We start from the raw sequence: 22,429 nt of genomic DNA on the forward strand, positions 1-22,429 counted from the left end.
CATAAAAAACAAACTATTTTAGAAAATGTACACAAAAATCAGATATTACATGAAAAAAAATTATTACACAAAATATTCAAGAAAAATTTATTCTAAAATTTGCTATATACAATTTACTTCTTTATTAATATTTGTTGTCGATCTTCTGCTTTGCTCAATAGCTGAGCGATGATTACAGAAGAATGATTTGACATAACGATTCGGATCAAATTGAAGCAATGGTTTTCCATTTAGATGCATGGTGGGCATAATCTGCAATGTCTTTAATTGTCAACATTATTCATTCATTCACACAATATTATTCATTACGCTGAAAGCTTGCTCAGCTTCGGCACCGCTAATCGCAATGGTTTCAAAGATATTTCTGGCTTTCTTAATTGAAAAGGGAATTTAACTCGATTTTAAAGATACTGTCTTCGACAAAATCTCTAAAATCATTAATTTTTATTTCATATTTTACCAGAAAACACATTTCTTATTCAGTTTTCACCATCTTGCCACAGAGACGAAAGTTTTTTCATATTCCACTATTTAGCATATATTTAAAATTTCTTTCAATGGTATCATTATTTTCTTTATTTAATTTAAAATCACTCTGTTGTATTAATAACTTATCCTTTAAGGATAAAACAATGCATTTAATAATTTGTCACGAGGTAATTTTTTAAATGTGTTTTTACTTTCAAATTTCATTCCTTCAAATTCTTTCCACTTCAACATGCTCTCAATTTTAGCTTCATAATTTCCTTTAGAATTTTTCAAATTAGCAATAGCATTGATAGTTCAAATAATAAATTTATCTGCTTTTACCATAGTGAATATGTAAAGCTTCTGAAAGGTAAGAGAGCTCTTGCAGGATGTTGATCATTAGTGCTAAATGATCAAGAAATTCCAGATTTAAAAGTCAATTTAATAATCTGGGATATTTAACTTCTGATTCAAAATATTTGCACAAAGCGGAATAATTTTTCCAATCCGCAATTGCCAACCGCAAGCTACAAGCTGCCCATCGTGGTCCGAACACACGACCGATCTTTAGTGTCCACATCAAGTTCTTTAGCAATCATCCTTATTTTGCACTGGTTTTTTGGAGATTGGTGATATAATGCATACTTTTTTTTTTATTATTATTGCCTATATGCCATATATTTTAGAACTTTTTCTGCACAGTGAAAGCCTTAATGAAATTTCAAAATTTGCCAACATTTCATCTTCATAAATTTTATATATCTTAAGTTGCCTCAATCCCCCCCTCCCCTCTACATTGCTACTGTCACTAGTTCTTTGAATATTGTGCAAAATGTCAGAATCACACGGATATTCAGCTACTGTGACCATGTAAACATAGGAGAAATTTACTGGAAGGCGTGGATCATTCACTTCTCCGAAAAACAGAATGACTGTTTGTTGGAGTAAAGGGAAACCACAACACAGGTTGACAAAAGGCTATTATCCACGTTGGGAATCTTCTTAATCATCTGACTGGCTATGGAAAGCGCAATGACTAGCGCGACTTGTCGATATGTGACTGGATAGGTTTTACGGACACCACTAACGTGAAATGGTAATCCCTTTTGCGCTTTCAAATTACCTAAATTGCCTATAGGTCAGAGGTGAAAACAATGCATACAAAGTTGTCTCTCCTAATCCGTTCATTACAAGGAAATTTTCTTTGTTCAATAGAAACCATTTTAAATGTAATTACCAAGGGGGAATTCAAAAAAATTTGCTAGAGAGAAGATGGTTAAACAGAGGTCGAACTGTAATTAAATCAAAAATGAAGCAATATTAAAATACATAACTGATCGTTTGTGCCATTAAAATGCCGGGGATGGGGCCTCGCTTGCCCCACCACAGTTTCAGCTCTGGATACTGAATAATTGCATTCAGGATTTCATTTGTAAAATATATGATCGTCTCAACAATGGGCTCACAAATTTTGAAAAAAAATAACAATGGGCTCTCACGAGCCCATTACAGCCCACAACATAACAGCAAACATTAACCATAAATTTTCTTTCGTGTATATATGAATGAAAGCAGAATAAAAGAAATTCACAAAGTTGTATATTTCTTAAAAGTGATTGATAGGAAAAATCACGTGATACTGTTAAATTGACAAGCAAACATCATTGAGTAGGCAGTACTAACAATTCACTATATGGCCAGGGCAGCGAAGTTTGCGGTGGCTACATGGTGTATGTATAGGCAAGAGCTGCAGTTGAGTAATTTTTATAGTTGAGGAAACAATGTCGAAGAGAAAATGTTTAAATATTAATGATAAAGTCAAGGTTCTTCATGATACTGACAAGGGTTTTAAGAAAAAAGATATTGCAGAGACACACAGCATACCTGCAAGCAGTTTATTTACAAATTTAAAAAATCGAGAATCAATTTTAAATGCAATTGAAGGAACAGCAGATAAAGACAACATCTTTGTATGTACAAAGATGTTGATAAAGCTGTTCTAAAATGGATGCAAATGTTACGTGAAAAGAATATACCAATATCAGGTCCAATAATTTAGCGAAACGCTCTGAAATTTGCATAGTCCCTTGGACATACAAAATTTAATGCAAGCACCGGGTGATTAGATACTAAAAAATCGATGAAGTGCCACAGAATTGTGGAAAAAGTTATTTGTGAAGAAAGTGTTAATGAAAGAAAAGAAGATTGCAACAGTTGAAGGAAAAACACCTTAAAAGAAATTTTGGAAGAATATGAACCTAAGGATGTTTTTAATGCTATGGAAATGTGTTTATTCTTTAAATGTTTACCTAATAAAACATTTGCTTTTAAGGATGATAAATGTTTTGGCAGAAAACAAAGAAAAAATCAATGTGCTAGTGGGAGCCAATATCACAGGAATTGAAAAATTAAAACTCTTAGTCATCGGAAAATCAAACAAACCAAAGATGTTTAAGAGGCACAAAATCTTTGGACATTGACTACACCTATCATAAAAAAAGCATGGATGACAAGTGATATTTTTGAACAATGGATATTAAATGGATGCAAAGAATAATTTTGATATCGTGTATCTGGATCTTAGAAAAGCTATTGATACTATTGCAGCACATAGAAGACTGCTGCAAAATTAGAGCAGTCTGGCATTGGTGGCAAATTGTTGCTATAGATAAAGGGATGGTTGAGTGGGAGAAGACAGAGTCGTAATCAATGGACACTGCTCTTCATGGACTATGTTATTAGTGGAGTCCCCCAGGGTTCAGTGTTGGGTCCATTGTTGTTTTCTGTATTTATTAATGATATTGATGATGCATATCAGGCTTAATGTCCAAGTTTGCAGACAATATGAAGGTCTGCAGGGTTGTTAATAATACTAATGACAGTACGCTGCTGCAACAGGATCTACAAAAGTTGAGCAGATAGGCTGAGAGGTGGCAACTGAAGATTAACATGGAAAAATGTAAAGTACTGCACATGGGAAGCAGTAAAAAAGTAAAGTAAAGTGCAGCCATTATCAACTCACTGCAGGATGGAAGCCTCCTCAACAATTCATGTTAAGGGAAATGGACCATAATCTGCCACTCTGGTCCAGTGCGGGTTGGCAGATCGACCGTATTCAGCAGTCAGGGGCTTGAACCCCGGTCTACTCAAAGAGCGTGTGCTACTGCACTCCAGCTCCTGCCCACTCGGCTACGGAGGCCTATGGGAAGCAGTAACCCCAGAGTAACGTATCAACTGTGTGGTACTACACTGACAGTGGGAGAATGAAAAGGACCTGGGGATTATTGTGCAGGCAGATATGAAGTTTTCTGAGCAGTGCAGACAGTCTGCAAGAGTAGCTCATGGTGTCTTGTCAATGATATACAGGAATTTTGCAAGTAGGGATAAGGAGGTGATTATCCCTTTGTATAAGGCAATGGTCAGACCACACCTTGAGTACTGTATATAGGTCTGGAGGCCTCATTTTAAGAAGGATGTAGAGCTTACAGAACAAGTACAACAAGATTACAAGGGCAACAAGATTAGTGAATGGAACAAAGGGTTGCTCTTATGAAAAAAGGTTTAAGATTTAAAAATTACAGTGGCTGGAGACTAGGCACCTGCGAGGTGAACTAACTAAGGTGTATAAAGCCTCGAATGGTTTGAGCATGCTCAATGCTGATTGGATTAGCATAGGCACATGATACTAAAAAGCAAGCTTATACAGCATCAGCCAAAAAAAAAAAAAAAACCCCTTCCCATTTCACTGAGCCATTTATTCCCAATGTTTATTTAGTTCTGCTTTGAATATATTTAAGCTATCAACTTCCATAACAACAGATGAAAGTCTGTTCCAGCAATAAACCACCTGCTCACTAAAGGCACTCTTCCATACATCTATTCTGCAACTGTCTTTTCTCAGTTTGAATCCATGCCCCCTCAGATTTGTAATCTGAGCAAGAGGAAGAATCCCATCAGCACTGAGCCTGCTCAATCCATTCAAGGCCTTATACACCTCAATCAGCCCACCGTGCAGGTGCCTAGTCTGCAGAAGCTGCAATTTGCAGAACTTAAGAAGCCTTTCTTCATAAGAGCACCCCTTTGTTCCTTTCACCAGTCTTGTTGCAATTCTGTGTACTCGTTCTAGCAACTCTACATCCTTCCTAAAATGAGGCTTCCAGACCTGTACGCGGTACTCAAGGTGTGGCCTGACCATTGCCTTATACAAGGGGATAATCACCTCCTTATCCATGCACGCAAAATTCCTGTATATCATAGACAAGATCCCATGATCTACTCTGGCAGCCTGTCTGCATTGCTCAGAAAACTTCATATCTGACTGCACAAGTACCCCCATGTCCCTTTCATTCTCCACTACCCTGAGTGTAACAGCACATAGTTGGTACATTTCTCTGGGGTTACTGCTACCCATATGCAGTACTTTGCATTTATCAATGTTAATCTTTAGTTGCCACTTCTCAGCCCATCTACCCAACTTTTCCAGATCCTGTTGCAGCAGCATACTGCCATTACTGTTATTACCAACCCTGCCAATCTTTGTATCATCTCCAAACTTTCCATTCAGCTTGATATACCTTCATCAATATCACTGATAAATATACAAAACAACAATGGGCCTAACACCGAATCCTGAGGGACACCACTAATAACATTAGTCCATGAAGGGCAGTACCCATTGGTCACCATTCTGTCTTCTCCCACTCAACAAAACAAACAAACAAAATCCATTGTAGCAACTTGCCAACAATGGCATACTGCTCCAATTTGTACAGTAGTCTTTCATGTGCAACAGTATCAAAAGCTTTCCTGAAATCCAAGTATATGATATCAAAATTATTTTTTGCATCCAGTTCCTTTGTGACCACATCATAGTATCCAATCAAATTGGCCAGACAAGACTTCCCCTTGACAAACCCATGGTATGCTGAATTATTACTGCTGCCTTGTCTAAATGATCCTGCAATACTTCTTTAACCAGTGACTCCATTATTTTCCCTGGAACAGAAGTCAAACTAAAAGGCCTGTGTAATTACTTATGTCACCCTTTGATCCCCCTTTGTGAATTGGAGATATACTTCCCCACTCCAGTCTGTGGGGACTCTCCCCCCAAGTCCAAGAATGCTCTCATAATTATGGCTAAGGGTTTTCTTACTTCCTCTGCTGCCTCCTTTAATATAACTGGATAGATCCCATCCACCCCACGTGCCTTTCTTATGTTTAACTTCAATTTCTCCTCCACTTTACTGTCATTTATCACAAAATCATTTAATTCCCTGTTAGAGTTTGATAAACATCTGGCCCTTTCTTCCTTGAATAACTCCTCATGAAAATGTAGATGCAAAATACTCATTTAGTTTGAGAACTATCTGAGAATCATCATCTACAGTCAAACCATTGATATCAAGTGGACCAATCTGATTCATTACCTTCCTTTTAGAGTTTATATAAGTAAAGAAGTCTTTGCTGTTTTTCTTTGTATCCCTTGCCAAAGATTTTTTATAATCTGCCTTCGCTTACCTAACCTTCTTTGTGACTTGATTAATGACTAGGTTGTATCTACCATAGGCTTCTGTGTCACCTTACAATTTATGTGCATTCCATGCATTTTTCTTTTCTGCCATGAGTCTCATTAGTTCGTCTGACATCTATTTGGGCTTGAACCAAGAGCAGTATTTCTTAGATAGAACAAAAAACCGAGTAGCTTCCAAGGTTACTTCCTTGAATGCTTCCCATTTAGAATTTGCTGTTGTTAACATCATAAGTTGGTCCCACTGTATAGAACCTAAAAAATCTCTGAGACCACTGTAGTTGCCTTTACGAAAGCAAAAATCTTTCCCTTTACCCGTGATGGTAGTTACATCTTAAAGTAAATCCCACATCGGTACACTGTGATCATTGCCACTAGTGGTGCCTTTATATGTAAATTCTTAACGCATGAAAAATCGCTGCTGAAAATCAGATCAAGAGTGTTACTCCCTCTTGTTACCTCTCTAACATGCTGATGTAGAAAACAATTATCCAATAAATCTACAAAACCTTGCTAGTGTACAAGTGACCAACCCACAAGTTCCAGTCTATATCTGGGAAGTTAAAATCCCCGATTCTAAGAGACACTGATTTACTGGCCCCCTCTATTTCTCTGTATAACTGTTCATTGTGCTCATCATTAGGCCTATATCAAATTCCTACCATCATTTTTGCTTTCCCAGTGCTTATGTCACACCAAACTGACTCAACATTGCACTGTCCATCTATATCAACTGGATGCATTTCCTTAAGTTTTATGTGTTTCTTAACTAACAGCATAACCCCTCCTTCTTTCCTTCCTATCCTGTCTATCCTTTCTGTACACATTGTACTCCCCAAATTCCAACTCTGCATCTCCCTCATATCTGAGTGGCACCAAGTCTCTGATATCCCAACAATATCCGACTTGGATGTCTTAACCAGCACTTCAGATTCATCATATTTGTTTACTATACTGCTAGAATTGGTGTTCATGCAAGTATACATGCACCTGTTACTCTAACACAGCCCATGTATTTACTTTTTTCATGACCCCCAGCAGTTCCTAAAATCCCTAGCAACTGGATTCTTCCTCTTGCTCAGAATAATCGCTTGAGAGGGCATAAATTCAAATTGAGGAATAACAGCTGTAGTGGGATAGATGTGCAGAAGTTTGCCTTTAGCCAGCAGGTGGTTGATTGCTGGAACAAACTTCCATCTGTCATTGTAGAAGTTGATAGCTTAAATAGATTCAAGGTAGAATTAGACAAACATTTGGAGTGAGTGGATGGGTGAAATGAGAAGGAATTTTTTTTTTTTTTGGCTGATGCTATATAAGCTTGCTTTCTTGCATTATGTGCCTTTACTGATGCTAATGCTAAAACTAGACAAGCGCATAACAAAAGGAAAAAAAGAAAAATCGTGTTGATTTTTGACAACTGTCCGGCACATCCTGCCAGTATTTCTGCCAAAATAAAAGTGTGAAGTTGTTGTTTTTACCATCAAACGTAATGTCAAAACTCCAGCCAATGGAACAAGTCATTATTAAAAATTTTAAATTTCATTATGAAAAGAGAATAATAATGGAGATTGTCAATGCATTACAAGAAAATAGAAACTTGGAGGTTACAATTAACCTTAGAGACGGCATCTCTGAACTAGCAAAAGTTTTTGGATAAACGATGTCACTGAATCCACTATTCAAAATTGTTTTTCTAAAGTGGGATTTGCATTGAATATAGAAGTCGAATGACAATTGGACAAACAAGATGAACTGCCTCTTTCACAACTGAAAAACGTTTGGACATTATTATATTAGAATCATACGGAAACATCGAAAATGAAATAACAGTGGATAGTTATGTTTATGTAGATCAAGATCTGGCTACAATAGAACATCCAAATGAAGATGAAATACTGCTGAGTAGTGCTAATAGATGCGACCATGATCACAAAGAAATTAACGATGATGCTTGAGACGCATCAGAACAACCCGCTGAAAAGTCAACTTGTAAAGAAAGGATACATGCTTTTAAAACGGTTCATCTGGGTCTACAGTTCTGTGAAAATGTTCCTGATAATGTTTTTAATGCTCTGAATAAATGTGAGGTTTTCTTTGAGAATCAGACATTTTTTAATTGTACTGTGCAAATGAAAATTACCAATTTTTTTTTATTTGTGATACTTACCGGCAAAAATTGTGTAAACGTAATTTAAATAAGTATGTTTTTGAAATAAAATACATTAAAAATAAATGTAGATTCGTTTTCATTTTCTAATTAGATAATTTCCAATAAAAAAAATATTCTCTGTATAACGAAATTTCTCTGTAACAATTTTTTTCGCTGGATTTATCAAATTCATTATAGGGAAATTTGACTGTATTCTATTTATTATTATATTTTTATTTGGTTTAAATTCAAAACAATGATTTAAATTCAAAATGAGGTCACAGATTCTCTACAAGAGAAAATCACAATAAGTTAGCATTTGTCCAATTTTAAGAATATTAGCAGAGCTCTATTACACAAGTTGTCTGTCCAACATGACACAGAAGGAATGTGACTGGACTGACTATTAAAGCATAAGAACAGGGCTATGTTCTAAGATTATCCAGAAATAATTTTTTCTCAGTAGAAAATTTATAAAGAGTTGCACATCAAATGATGTGCAACCCTTGCACATCAAATGAAGTTTGATGGTTGGCTGTACATCAAATGATGTGCAACCAACAAGATTTGACTGGGGAGAAGTATATCAGCCATGTCCGACCTGTTTCTTTTAGCAGCTAGACAAGAAATCACATAAAGGGTATAAAGTAGGATTCTCCAGTTCTTTTTTTGCAGATTTTTTTTGGACTCAAAATACTTCAAGGGAGACTTGAACTGCTGTTTCTTCTATGAAAAATCTACTGAACTCATATGGTAATTCATAAGTTGATGTGGTGTTTAGGAAAACTGTGGCTATTCCAACATGGGTGTCATTCTTTGACCCATTTGTATGTACTACTATGTAGTTGGGAACTGGTTCACTACAGATGATACAATTGCAGGAAATTTTCTTTGTGTAGTGCAATTTTTTCTACTTATGGAGGTACAAATCACACAGAGTTGGAGTCACACTCAAAAAAATAGAAAAAAGGGGTGGAATATTTGAAACATTATCAAAAGTCAGATTTAATTCTGCTAACAGTTGCATGATTTTCCAGCTTAAGGGTTGGTTTGCAGTAAGGCAGTTTTAGTATAATGTGTGCTGTGCTCAGTGAAAAGCATCTGTCAGTTTGGGTGTTCAGGCATAGATCTAATTTTATATGCATAGCATAATATAAGTTATTGTTGTTTGATAAACAAAGATGGTTCATGTGCTTCAGCATACACCATGTGTACTAGATGTACAATATGCTCCTAGTGTAATGCATACTATATTATGAAGGATAGGGTCAAGCCAGTGGAGTACATTGGATCTTGCTGAGCTACATACTGGTGCTCCATAGTCAAATTTAGATCTTATTAAGATTATACATAGCTGTAACAAAGTAAGACAATCAGCTTTCTACTTGGTTGAGGAGAGAAGCAGAATGCGTAGCTTTTGCTGATAAGATCTTAGTTTTTTAATATTCTAGGAAATGAAATGTTATGGTCTGAAAGGAAATGTTATGGCCTAATGTAGTTCCTAAGAACTGTATACTGGTATTGGTTGGCCATTAATTGCAGTTCCAGATCTGGATGACGGGTACACTGGTGGCAAAAATGGATACGTGTTGTGTTTTGGGGAAAAAATTGAAAGCCAATGACTTGTGCTCATGAACTAATCTTAGTTACTGTCTCTTTTAATTGTCTCTCAACCCAATGTATGTATTTTGCATGACACAAAATGATAAGGTCATCTACAAACAGTTCTGTATCAACAGTGTTTGGGAATAATTCAGCAATTTTAAAGAGGACCGCACTGAGTACAGAGCCCTATAGAATCCCATCTTCTTGGGAGAACATTTGTTAGAATAGAATAGAATAGAATAGAATAGAATAGAATCTTTAATTGCAGCAATGATAGACATACAATTAGTCCCGTCACGGCAAGATGGTGCCAGAGGTTAACAAAACATATTTACAAAAGAGATACACATGAGAAAAAAAGATAAATCAGATTATTAACAAAGCACAGTTTTACATTTTCAGTTCGACGAGGATACCCTTCCTGTATTTTTTTATTATTGACCACTTCTTGGAGGTCCCCGTCGATGGCTTGCAGTGAGGGCAGCATTTGCTTTGGCAGGAATCTGTCGGTTAGTACCAACCGGTTACGGTTTGCTAGCAGCTGTGCTGAAAACCGGAGATAAGGGGGAGGAATGTGCCAAGAGCAGTGATCCCAGAAGTTCGGCTCTGTAATTTTACCGGTGGCCATCTTGATGGTGAACAGCAGCCTTCTTTCTCTGATGTAGGACCGGAGCCTGCGTAGGTGAAGAGTTTCTGCTAACTGCGTTGATCTGAGAGCTGGGGGAAGGTGGAGTTTGCTGTTGGCCCATTTTAGAAGCCAGAATTCGGCAGAGAATATTCTTTTAATGTTGGATTCGGCGGCCGATGCCCATATCTCTGAAGTATACGGTAGTCAGGTTAAGGATTGATACGATGTATCTTTTTACCAGTTGTGGGTCGGTGGTGTGGAGCAGCTGTTGTTTGGCGACCCAGCGTAGTGAATTCAGCCTCGACTGTATGAGGTTTATGTGATCGTTGAAAGATAGTTTGGAGTCGAAGACGACCCCCAGATCTTTGTGTGTTTGAACACTTGGAACTGAGGAGCCGTTAAGCACAGGCTCCAACGTTGTTGGGCTGTCCTTTAGAGAATAAGTTATTTGTGCTGATTTTAGGGGGTTGATTTGGAGGTTGAAGATATTGAGGTAGTCAGCCATGTCCTGCAGTTTGCTAGTGATTTGCTGAGTGATTTCGGCTGCCGAGTTGGATGGCGATATTCTAGTAAGGAGCTTGACATCGTCAGCATATGTGATCCAATTGCACTTATTGGTCACAAATGGCACCATGATTGCTGAGAAGAGAATGCCAGACAGGACCCCCCCTTGAGGTACACCGGCAGTTATGTGACGCGTGAAGGTCTTTGTTCCGATCTTTAGAACAAGGGTCCTCTTCGATAGGAGAGATTCTAGGAACCAGAGAACATCGCCGCGAAAATTGAAGTAGTTTTCTAAGAGACATAGGAGATGAGGTATATAGATGGCATCAAATGCGGAATGGATGTCAAGATATATAACTGACAATTTAAAGAATGCAGTTTAAAGCAAACTTGAAATGCGCATTAGCAGAGGCATACTTGCAAGAAAGCAAGCTTATGCAGCATCAGCCAAAAAAAGAAAAGAAAAAGATAAAGTATAAAAAGATATGCTACCGAAAAAATTCATTCCCCCCAAAAAGGTCATTTATCACTATCACTTGGCATCCATGGCATCATGTATTTTGAGGCATAAGGGATGCAAGTATTTGAAACTGTTCACTCACCTTCATCACTACTAGAACGCCGTGGTCTGCCTTTAGGTTGATATTTTAATTGCACTTTACGATTAATTCCAGAAAAGTGACCATACCTGAAATAAAAATAAATCATTAATTAAGAATCATTATATTTAAAATAACTGATTATAAAACACACAATATTTGCTTTTTACAAAACTAATTATCTACTATACAGGGTGATTCAGTAGGAATAATAAATATTTTGGGAGGATATAATATTGATTATTCTGAGTAAAAAAGTGCATATAAACATGTCCAATTCCCAATAGATACAGAGATACAGCTGTTTGAAACTAGTGCACACAAAGCCATTATGAGAGGTATTAAAGAATGATAAATTACTTATTGTTTGCATTTATTGACTTTTTGAATGATACAAAACACAAATAATTGACAAATTTTTTACTGTCCACAATAAATGTTCAAAAATCCCACCGCCATCCTCAATGCACAATGTAACTCTTGTGGTAATATGACGTGTTGTTCTTCTGAGGTTGTCTTGGTGTTCCTTTATGAGAGCAGCAGTATCCAAAATGCGAGCGAGCAATTCATCTCTTGTAGTCACCTTTTCTTTGTATACTGCACTTTTCATCCATATAAGCCAAGCTTATGTCAAATTTGCCATACTCTTGTTTGTGGAACATGCTATGCATAAAAATTATTTGTGTTAGCAGTAGGACTATGTTCTCATTCTCTACAAGCAGCAGTAGCACTTCCACCACAAAAACTGTAGACCAGGGGTAGTCAACAAGTTGATCACGATCTACCAGTCGATCACAAAGAATTTTAAATATATATATATATAATAGATTAGTCAAAATTTAAATATTATTATTTTGCACCCCACTGCATACACTTATTACAAATCAGTTGAACCAAATAAGTACTCTTCTCGCCGCATAGCCACTAGGCTTATCTAGTGAAAATTCATGCAGTTATGTTGTGGAGAGCATATTGTATGCGTCGAATTCTTGAAAAGTTGAGCAGATGCGCTGAGATATGGCAAATGAAGTTTAACATTGACAAATGTAAAGTACTACATATGGGAAGCAGCAACCCCAGAGTGATGTATCAACTCTGCGGTACTACACTGACAGTGGTAGAGAACGAAAAGGACCTGGAGGTAATTGTGCAGGCAGATATGAAGTTTTCTGAGCAGTGCAGACGGTCTGCAAGAGTAGCTCATAGTGTCTTGTCAATGATATACAGTAATTTTTCTAACAGGGATAAGGAGGTGATTATTCCCTTGTATAAGGCAATAGTCAGGCCGCACCTTGAGTACTGTATACAGGTCTGGAGGCCTCATTTCAAGAAGGATGTAGAGCTGCTGGAACGAGTACAGAGAAGGGCAATAAGGTTAGTGAACGAAACAAAGGATTGCTCTTACAAAGAAAGGCTTAAATTTTGCAAATTACAGTGTCTGGAGACTAGACACCTGCGAGGTGATCTGATTGAGGTGTATAAAGCCTTGAATGGTTTGAGCATGCGCTCAATGCTGATGGAATTCCTCCTCTTGCTCAGAATAATCATTTGAGAGGGCATAAATTCAGATTGAGGAAAGACAGATGTAGGATAGATGTGCGGAAGTTTGCCTTTAGTCAGCAGGTGGTTGGGTTGGTGGAACAGACTTTCATCCTTTGTTGTGGAAGTTGATAGCCTAAATAAATTTAAGGCTGAGCTGGACAGGTACTTGGAATGAATGGAGGGGTGAAATGGGAGCATGTTTTTTTTTTTGGCTGATGCTGCATAAGCTTGCTTTCTTGCATCATATGCCTCTATTAATGCTAATGCTATAATGCTAATTCTCATTTAGCTTATTTAATATTAATAATTGGACAGTACTTATATGTTAATTTAATACACTTTGATTTAAAATGAATACTACGAAAAAGAGTAAAACATATCATTTTTTTCAAGAGTGGGAAATAGAATACTTTTCTGTAATGATAAAAGAAAAATGTTGTTTGATTTGCAATGGTTCCGTGGTTTTTTTTTTTTTTAATGAAAACCCCAAACCCGAAAGGTATCAAAACCTATAGTACTTAGTACCGTGCATGGGTTAAAGGAGAAGTATGGGAGGAGGGGGGGATGCCGGAAACTTTGCTCTAGAAACTAAATATGGGTTTCACCACTTCAAGCCTCCAATAAGCAAAGTGGTGGTATTTCACAGGTTGATGAAAGTCGTACCCAAAAAAGGAAATTTAGAAAGGCACTTCACCACAATCCTGGTAAATATTAATCGGATTTTCCACCTAATAATGACTTTAGAAAAAATAAATTAAAAGAACTTAATCCAGATTATTCGCACAACAAAATTTCTTTGTGACAAAATCTAAAGCAGTAACTGTAGCATTATTTAAAGTGAGTCATTTTCTTGCAAAAAATGCAAACCATTTTCTGATGGTCAATTCATCAAAGATGCATTTTTAGAAATAACAGATTATCTATTTGAAAAATTTAAGAACAAAAATGAAATTAAAAGTGCTCTTCAAGATCTGAAATTATCTCGAAATACTGTGATGCGATGAAATGTAAAAATTAGTAAAAATGTGAACGAACAATGCGTGTTCATATTGCTAATTGTGTCCCCTTTTCTTTACAACTGGATGAATCTACAGATGTCAGCACAGACCAGTTGCTGGATTTTGTTCATATAGTTATAGTTTTCGATGATTCTGCCACTAAAGAACTGCTGGGTATGGTTTCATTAAAAGAAAGAACTAGAGGTCTTGATGTATTTAATGCATTCAAAATATTATTGAAAAAATTAAATTACCACTATTTAAGCTTGGTTTTCAACTTTTTTTAATAACAGCACCCCTAAGTCATTTATTTTATTTTGGAGCACCCCTACTCAATTTTCTGCCTGTTAGATCCGATTCTGTGTGTGTGTGTGTGTGTGTGTGTGTGTGTGTGTGTGTGTGTGTGTGTGTGTGTGTGTGTGTGTGTGTGTGTGTGTGTGTGTGTGTTAAAAAAATATATATATATATTAAAAAATATATAAAGATACTAAGTAAACATCAATTACAGATTACCACAAAATTAAATAGATACTGTACACCTTTTTATAATGAAATAAACATAATTTTTTAAAAAAAAATAATAAGTTTAAGTAACTTAAACCCAAATTATGTGGCACACCTGGAATGTTGAACCAGAATACCAGTCAACCTTCCCTTTGAATACCAGTTTACTCTTGCTGGCATTTTCACCTAAGGATTGCATGGTGTTCATGACCTGTCATCACCTAATATTTCAGCTGTTATGTTCTTCAGTCACCACTGCACTGAATTTAACCATTGGATTAATTCATTATTACAACTGGAACTGTCTTCGGTTATCATCTAGCTGTCTGTACCTATTCACTTCCAATTATATGAATAGTTCTATCTTGAATTTTCAAAAAAATATATTTATATACTGTAGTAAGGCTTTCCTTATACAGTCTCCAAAGATTTTGATGCAAAATAAGTCTACCTTTTGGCCCGCACACAATTAATCTTGGCCTACATTTATTACCCTTTCCTTTGGATATCATATGGAAATGTCTTTTGAAAATTTCCATCTAAGGATTTCATATTGCTCATTACATGTTATCATCTCAAATTTCTGCTGTCATATTCCTCAGTCACCACTGGATATTTTAACTGTTCACTTTGATTTATACAAACAATTCTAGTTGGATTTTCAAAAAAAAAATTTTTTTGTGTACTGTAATAAAGCTTTCCTTATGTCTCCAAAGTTTTTGATGCATAATAACCCTATCATTTGGACTTCAGTCAGTTAATTTTTGCCTATGTTCATTCTATAGGCTCTTATTTTAAATACTAGAACTCTTAACAGCCATTTTATTGCTTCTTGATCTACTAGACTTGTCACTCCCATAATTAAATACTTATATGAAATAAGTATTATTATTTCATTTTTACACTATTCTAATCTAAATTTTCCAAATATCTTCAATTGTAAAGCAATTATTAATCATTCCAAACTAGATTTTGAACAGGCTAAGAGCAGAAAACTTGCTTCTTACCCTAATGGTAGCCGAACAGTCTGTTTTCTTGCCAAAGCTATTGGCTGCAACTTTTGCCCATCTCTGCTCCCACCTCTGTCAAAACCAGACGGTTCTATTGTCACTTCAGCTAAGGACAAAGCTGACCTGCTAGCATCCCATTTTTCTTCCAACTCATGTTTTAATGATCTTGGTAAAACACTTCCCACCATTCTCAACACGCTCCATTCAATGCCTCCTGTGGTATTCCATCAAAAGGATGTCAGAAGGGATTTTGACGAATCTTAATGCTAAGAAAGGCCCCCAGGACCTGATGGTATTTCTCCACTTGTTCTCAAAACCTGTGCCTCTGAACTTACTCCTGTTCTTTGCCACCTTTTTTCACTTTCTTATTCCAAAGGTGTTTTTCCTTCTGCTTGGAAATTTGCTCATATCCAGTCAGTTCCTAAAAAGGGTGACAAATCACTTCCATCCAATTATCGTCCCATTGCAATTACCTCTATTCTTTCAAAAGTAATGGAGAAATCAATTAACTGCCAACTCTTAAACTATCTTGAAACTTTCCGTCAGATCAACGATCGCCAGTATGGATTCCGTTAGTGTCGATCCACTGGTGATATTCTGGCTTATGTACCCATTTATGGACAAATTCAATGGAAAAGTTCGGTGAAACACAAGCAGTTTCTCTTGACATATCAAAGGCTTTCGGTCGTGTTTGGCATAAAGGTCTTCTAAACAAGCTTCCATCTTATGGTTTGCGTTTGCCAACTTTTTTTTGTAATTGGTTATCCAGTTTTCTGTCTGATCGCTCACTGAGGGTGATGGTAGATGGCCCTCTGTCTTCTAACTTCTCCACTAATGCAGGTGTTCCACAAGGTTCAGTTCTTTTCCCTACTCTTTTCCTTTTGCATATATTAATGATCTTCTTAGATTGACCTTAAATCCTATCCATACTTTCGCTGATGACAGCACACTGCATTGCACTTTCCAGTTTGAGAAATCTCGCCCTGCTCAATCAGCTTCAACTTCTCAATTATTCGCTACCAATTCCTTAAATGCAGATCTCCGGTGGGGCAAAATCAACTTATTTGATTTCGATCCTTCTAAATCCCAGTCCTGTCTTATATCTCGCAAAAAGGATTCTTCTGCTCCTAAGCTTATCTTTGGTGACACTCTGATTTATAGGCAAGATGATATATCTCTTTTGGGGATTACCCTGACTTCTAATCTCGCTTGGCACAAGCATTTTACAAATATTGCTTCCTCTGCATTTAAAAAAAAAAACTTGGTTTTCTCTTTTGCTCTCGGCATTACTTTTCTACCAAAAAGCTGTTCACTCTGTACAAATTGCAAATCTGCCCTACCATGGAATATTGTTCTCACATCTGGGGTGTTCCCCCCAAAACCTCTCTCAGGCTTCTAGATTCCATTCAGAAGAGGGCCATTAGGTTAATTAATGACTCATCTCTAACAGAGTCTCTCCACTCTGTCTCATAGACATTCTGTTTCTGCTGCATGCCTCGACTACAGATACTTCCATGGGCACTGTTCTTCTGAACTGGCTTCTATAATTCCCACACTCTCTTTCAAAACAGTCCAAACACATGCAGCCACCAGGAAACATCCATTTACTGTCCAACTTCAAACTCACAGAACCAATTTTTCATCTTCCTTGTTTATTCATTCAACTGCTGTTTTCTGGAACAACCTTCCTTCATATGTATTTCCTCAAAATTACAGTCTACAGAAGTTCAAGTCTAATGTAAACCAATATCTCCTTTCATCTTCTCAACCTCCAACCCATGCACGGTACCAAGTACTATAGGTTCTAATACTTCTCGTGTTTGGGGTTTTCATAAAAAAAAACCCTTTCTGTCTACAGAATTTTGTCATTCTAAATACAGGCACTCCCCGACTTACATAACACTTGACTTATGTAAATTCGACTTTACATAAGTTTTTGCTGGCCGATGCAAACTGAAAAAAATATGGAAACTTATTTTGCATCCCATAGGAATAAACGGACATATTGTGAAAATATTGTAATGGGTACCCAATAAACACACTCTCTAAAAGGCCATTTTTATAATGGAAATTGTATTAGTTTTATATATGTCAAATAAGCTCAACTGAAAAATCGCTTTTAACTAAAGGATGCAAAAATGAAACACGCAGCCAACATGTTTACAAATGCTGAAATTGGCTGAGAGGAAGGGCTACACGCTCTGGCCGGTGAATTTACTACATTCGTCGTTTTTTTTTGGTAGTTGTTGGTGCATCGGCAGCTGTGGCCATAATGCACCTCCCAAAATTTTTGCAGTACTTTGATCCAAGCCCAAGGCGGATTCGAACCCGCGACCTTTGGGTTGCCAGGCAGGTACTTACCACCGGCTAGCCCGGACATTCATCATTATCATATGTTCCATTATAAGAATCAATTTTGAATGCATTTGTGGTTTTATTCTAAAGCACATTTCTGGAGGTCACAACCATAAAACAATAAAAAATTTGCACTTTCCGGTTTATTGGGCTTTTCTGTTAGCACAATCTCTTATAAACGGGTTGTAAACTCGATCTTATTACATTTGCGATAAACCAATAGCTGGTATTCTGTGGATTTTTACATTATTATGGTAAAATGTGTTTCCCCTTCATTTGAAATCTTCAATCTACAAAAAACTTAAATTTTCAGAATATTCTCTTCATTCCTATTTACAATGATGAAGGGAACGCACTCAATGGAAAGTCCAAGTGGTGGCAGTGTTAAAAAACGAAACAAAATTGATTTAGAAATGAAGATGAAAATGATTAAGAAGTACAAAGAGCAGGACAAAGTTTGTCATCTATTGCAAGAGAATTAGGTCTCGCTGCTTCAACAGTGAATACTATTTTAAAAGACAGCGTGCATATAAAAGATCATGTTAAAGGATCAATGCATTTAAGATCAACAGTGATCACAAAAGAGCATTCAGGTGCTATATCGAAGATGGAAAAGCTATTAATAACATGGATGGAAAATCATATTCAGAAACCAGTGCCCCTCTGAGTCTAATGGTCATTCAAGCAAAAGCAAGAAGTATTTATGAAGATATTAAGGATAAGTACGGTGAACCCTAAACCAAGTTCGTGGCAAGCAACGGATGGTTTAATAGGTTCAAGCACTACACTGGTTTCCATAATGTTAAAGTAAAATTTTTGTACTTGCACACCTTTGTAATTTTGTACACTTTTGTCATTTTTCCTGCGCATGAGATAAAAAAATTGAATAAAAAATTATTCACATGTCCCTTGAACATATCTTTTTTTTTTTGCTTCAATCAAATTCAGCATGCAAAACTGCGAGTGCTGCATAAGCATTTAGGGAAATTCTGACTTGCATAAGAGTTCCACAGAACGAAACCCTTACGTAAGTCGGAGAGTGGCTGTGTATATCTTCCAGCTATCTATTTGCACTCTATAATTTCCACTGTATGTTACATTCTCCTTACCTTCGTTTCACTTGTGTATCTCTACAAACATATTTTATCAGGACTACAGAGGTCACTAATTCTATCCTCTTTTTGCAGCTTTCTTTTAAGTCTGCTTTTCACTATAAATTATTATGAGTTCCAGGCATTCTTTCTAGTGTTGAATCGATTCAACTGGATATTTTCCCACTGTTTATTCCCACCTCAACTATTTACTACATATTACTTGAAAATTCCAGGTATCTATTTTATACTCTACATTAGCAAGTATCCACTTTTTTGTAATGCTTTCGGTTTTTATTTTCAGCTCCTTACATTACAAGCATTTGGTATTAGTTTCTCTCTTTCTACTAACTCTCTCTTAGTCAGGGCCCTTACTAAATGGATGGGCTTTATGATCCCAGATAATCCTAGTAATCGTTAATAGCTTTTTCTTAGCGTTTTAACTTTATAATTTCTACTTCTTTTTTCTCGTTTGTAAAGCTATTAGTGTAATACAAGGATGATATAAACATTTCTACTGTCCTTAATATCTCGCTATCTTCACCTTTTTTATCTACACTTTCATCCCTTCCCTTTCCTTGATTTACTCCCTTGCAAAGAAAAACAACAGAGACTTCTTAATGTTATATAAACTTGAAAAGGAAGGGGATGAATCAGATTGGTCCACTTGATGTTGGTGGTTCAACTGTTGATGATCCTGCTCAGAAAGCTGACAAACTGAATGAGTATTTTGCATCTACATTCACGCATGATGAATTCTGTAAGGAAGGGGGAGGCCAGAATTTTACTAAACACTAACAGGGAGCTAAACGATTTTGTAATAATGGAGAACAAAGTGGAGGAAAAATTGTTGAAGTTAAATATAAAGCCTGGGGCAGATGGAATCTATCCAGTTGTATTGAAGGAGGCAGCAAGGGAAGTTAGCAAATCCTTAGCCATAATTATGAGAGCATCCTTAGATTCAAGAGAGAGACCCATGGACTGAAGATGTGCAAATGCATCCCCAATTCACAAAGGGGATTCATCAAAGGGTGACAAATAATTATAGACCTGTTAGATTAACTTCTGTTCCGGGGAAAATAATGGAGTCACTGGTTAAAGAAGTGATGCAGGATCACCTGCAGTAATCAGACACAGGGCACAGGTCTGTTACAGGAGAGTCTTGTTTGACGAATTTGATTGGATACTACGATGCGGTCACAAAGGAACTGGATGCAAAAAATAATTTTGAGATCATATTCTTGGATTTCAGGAAAGCTTTTGATACTCAGCAGTGATTCTTCATGCATTAAGAATCTGCAGATAAATGAACCACTAGGTGGCAGTGATCACAGTGTGCTGAAGTGGGATTTACTCAAAGAGGTAACTACCATTAGGGGTAAAGGGAAGGGTTATTGCTTCTGTAAAGGTGACTACGATGGACTGAGACAGTATTTAAATTCTATACAGTGGGACCAACTGATGATGTTACCAACAGCAAATTCAAAATGGGAAGCATTCAAAGAACTTATCTTGGAAGCTACTAGACTTTACATACCAACTAAGAAATATTGTTCAAGGTTTAGGCCAAAATGGATGTCAGATGAACCAATGAGGCATATGGCAGAGAAGAAAAATGCATGGGATACTTACAAATTAACACATGACACAGAAGCCTATGATAGATACAAGTTGATATGCAACCAAGTTACAAAGAAGGTTAGGCAGGCGAAGGCAGATTACGAGAAATCCTTGGCAAGGGATGCAAAGAAAAACAGCAAAGAGTTCTTTACTTATGTAAACTCTAGAAGGAAGGGGATGAATCAGATTGGTCCACTTGATATTGATGGGTCAACTGTTGATGATCCTGCTCAGGTAGCTAACAAACTAAATGAATATTTTGCATCGACATTCACACATGAGGAGTTATTCAGCAAGGGGAATGCCAGAGGTGTATTCAACTCTAGCAGTAAGCTACAGAATCTTGAAATAACTGGGAGTAAAGTGGAGGAGAAACTGTTGAAGATAAACACAAGAAAGGCACCTGGGGTGGATGGGATCTATCCAGTTATATTAAAGGAGGCAGCAAAGGAAGTAAGCAAACCCTTAGCCATAATTATGAGAGCTTCCTTGGACTCAGGGGAGGTACCCATAGACTGGAAATGTGCAAATGTGACCCCAATTCACAAAGGAGGATCAAAGGCTGACACAAGTAATTATAGACCTGTGAGCTTAACTTCTGTTCCAGGAAAATTAATGGAGGCACTGGTTAAAGAAGCACTGCAGGATCATTTAGACAAGACTTCTGTTATAGCTCAGACACAGCATGGTTTTGTTAAGGGGAAGTCTTGCCTGACCAACTTGATTGGATACTATGATGCAGTCACAAAAGAACTGGATGCAGGGAATAACTTTGATATTATATACTTGGATCTTAGAAAGGCTTTTGATACTGTTGCACATGGAAGACTGCTACACAAATTGGAGCAGTGTGACATTGGAGGCAAATTGCTGCTATGGATAAAGGGGTGGTTGAGGGGGAGAAGACAGACAGTGGTAATCAATGGACACTGCTCATCGTGGACTAATGTTATTAGTGGAGTCCCTCAGGGCTCAGTGTTGGGTCCATTATTGTTTTCTGTATTTATAAATGATATTGATGATGGTATATCAAGCTTAATGTCCAAGTCTGCAGATGATACAAAGGTTGGCAGGGTTGTTAATGATGCTAAAGACAGTATTGCTACTGCAACAGGATCTAGAAACGATGAGCAGATGGGCTGAGAAGTGGCAACTGAAGTGTAACATTGATAAATGCAAAGTACAGCCACTCCCTGGCTTATGTAAAATTCAACTTTACCTAAGTTTTTACCGGCTGGTGCAAACTTAAAAAAATCGTGGAAACGTATTTTGCATCCCATAGGAATAGATGGAGGTATCGTGAAAATATCGTAATGTGAACCCAATAAACCATTGTTTTTTTGGAAATTCGTTCCAAGACCTTGGAAGTTGAAATTTTTGCTATATAACTAACCTATTTATCTCTCTAAAAGGTCATTTTTATAATGGAAACTACACTACACTTATCATTATCATGTGTTCCGCTATAAGAATAAATTTTGAATGCCTTCTGGTGAATATGGGCTTGGCATACCCAGGGTTCTGAGCTGGATATCATCATTATTCTCTTTCTTGGTGATTCCTCCCCCTCTCTCGAGGTAACTCAGAAAATATTTTTTGTCTGGTACAGCATAAGCCTCAGGCTTCCTTGTACCATATGGCTAATAATAACAATAATAATAATATTTTTCTAATTCAAATTTTTGGAGGTCACTACCATAAAACAAATTTGCACTTTCCGGTTTATTGGGCTTTTCTGTTAGCAGAATCTATTATAAACGGGTAGTAAACTCGACCTTATTGCATTTACGATAATATCCATAACTGGAATTGTGTGGGTTTTCACATTA

At 36.8% G+C, this 22,429-nt stretch overlaps 1 protein-coding gene across 1 annotated transcript in view; it reads right to left on the reverse strand.

The window, feature by feature from the left end:
- Positions 1–22,429, reverse strand: part of l(1)G0196 (inositol hexakisphosphate and diphosphoinositol-pentakisphosphate kinase) — an 832,616-nt gene that overhangs the window by 420,536 nt on the left and 389,651 nt on the right. The window contains exon 14 of the mRNA XM_090381508.1: positions 11,484–11,569. Within this exon, the coding sequence (XP_090237634.1) occupies positions 11,484–11,569 (86 nt within the window). The remainder of the gene's footprint in view (positions 1–11,483; positions 11,570–22,429) is intronic.

Source organism: Mastigoproctus giganteus, chromosome 9, assembly GCF_048544385.1.
Source record: "Mastigoproctus giganteus isolate SK-2022 chromosome 9, ASM4854438v1, whole genome shotgun sequence".
Classification (NCBI taxonomy): domain Eukaryota; kingdom Metazoa; phylum Arthropoda; class Arachnida; order Uropygi; family Thelyphonidae; genus Mastigoproctus; species Mastigoproctus giganteus.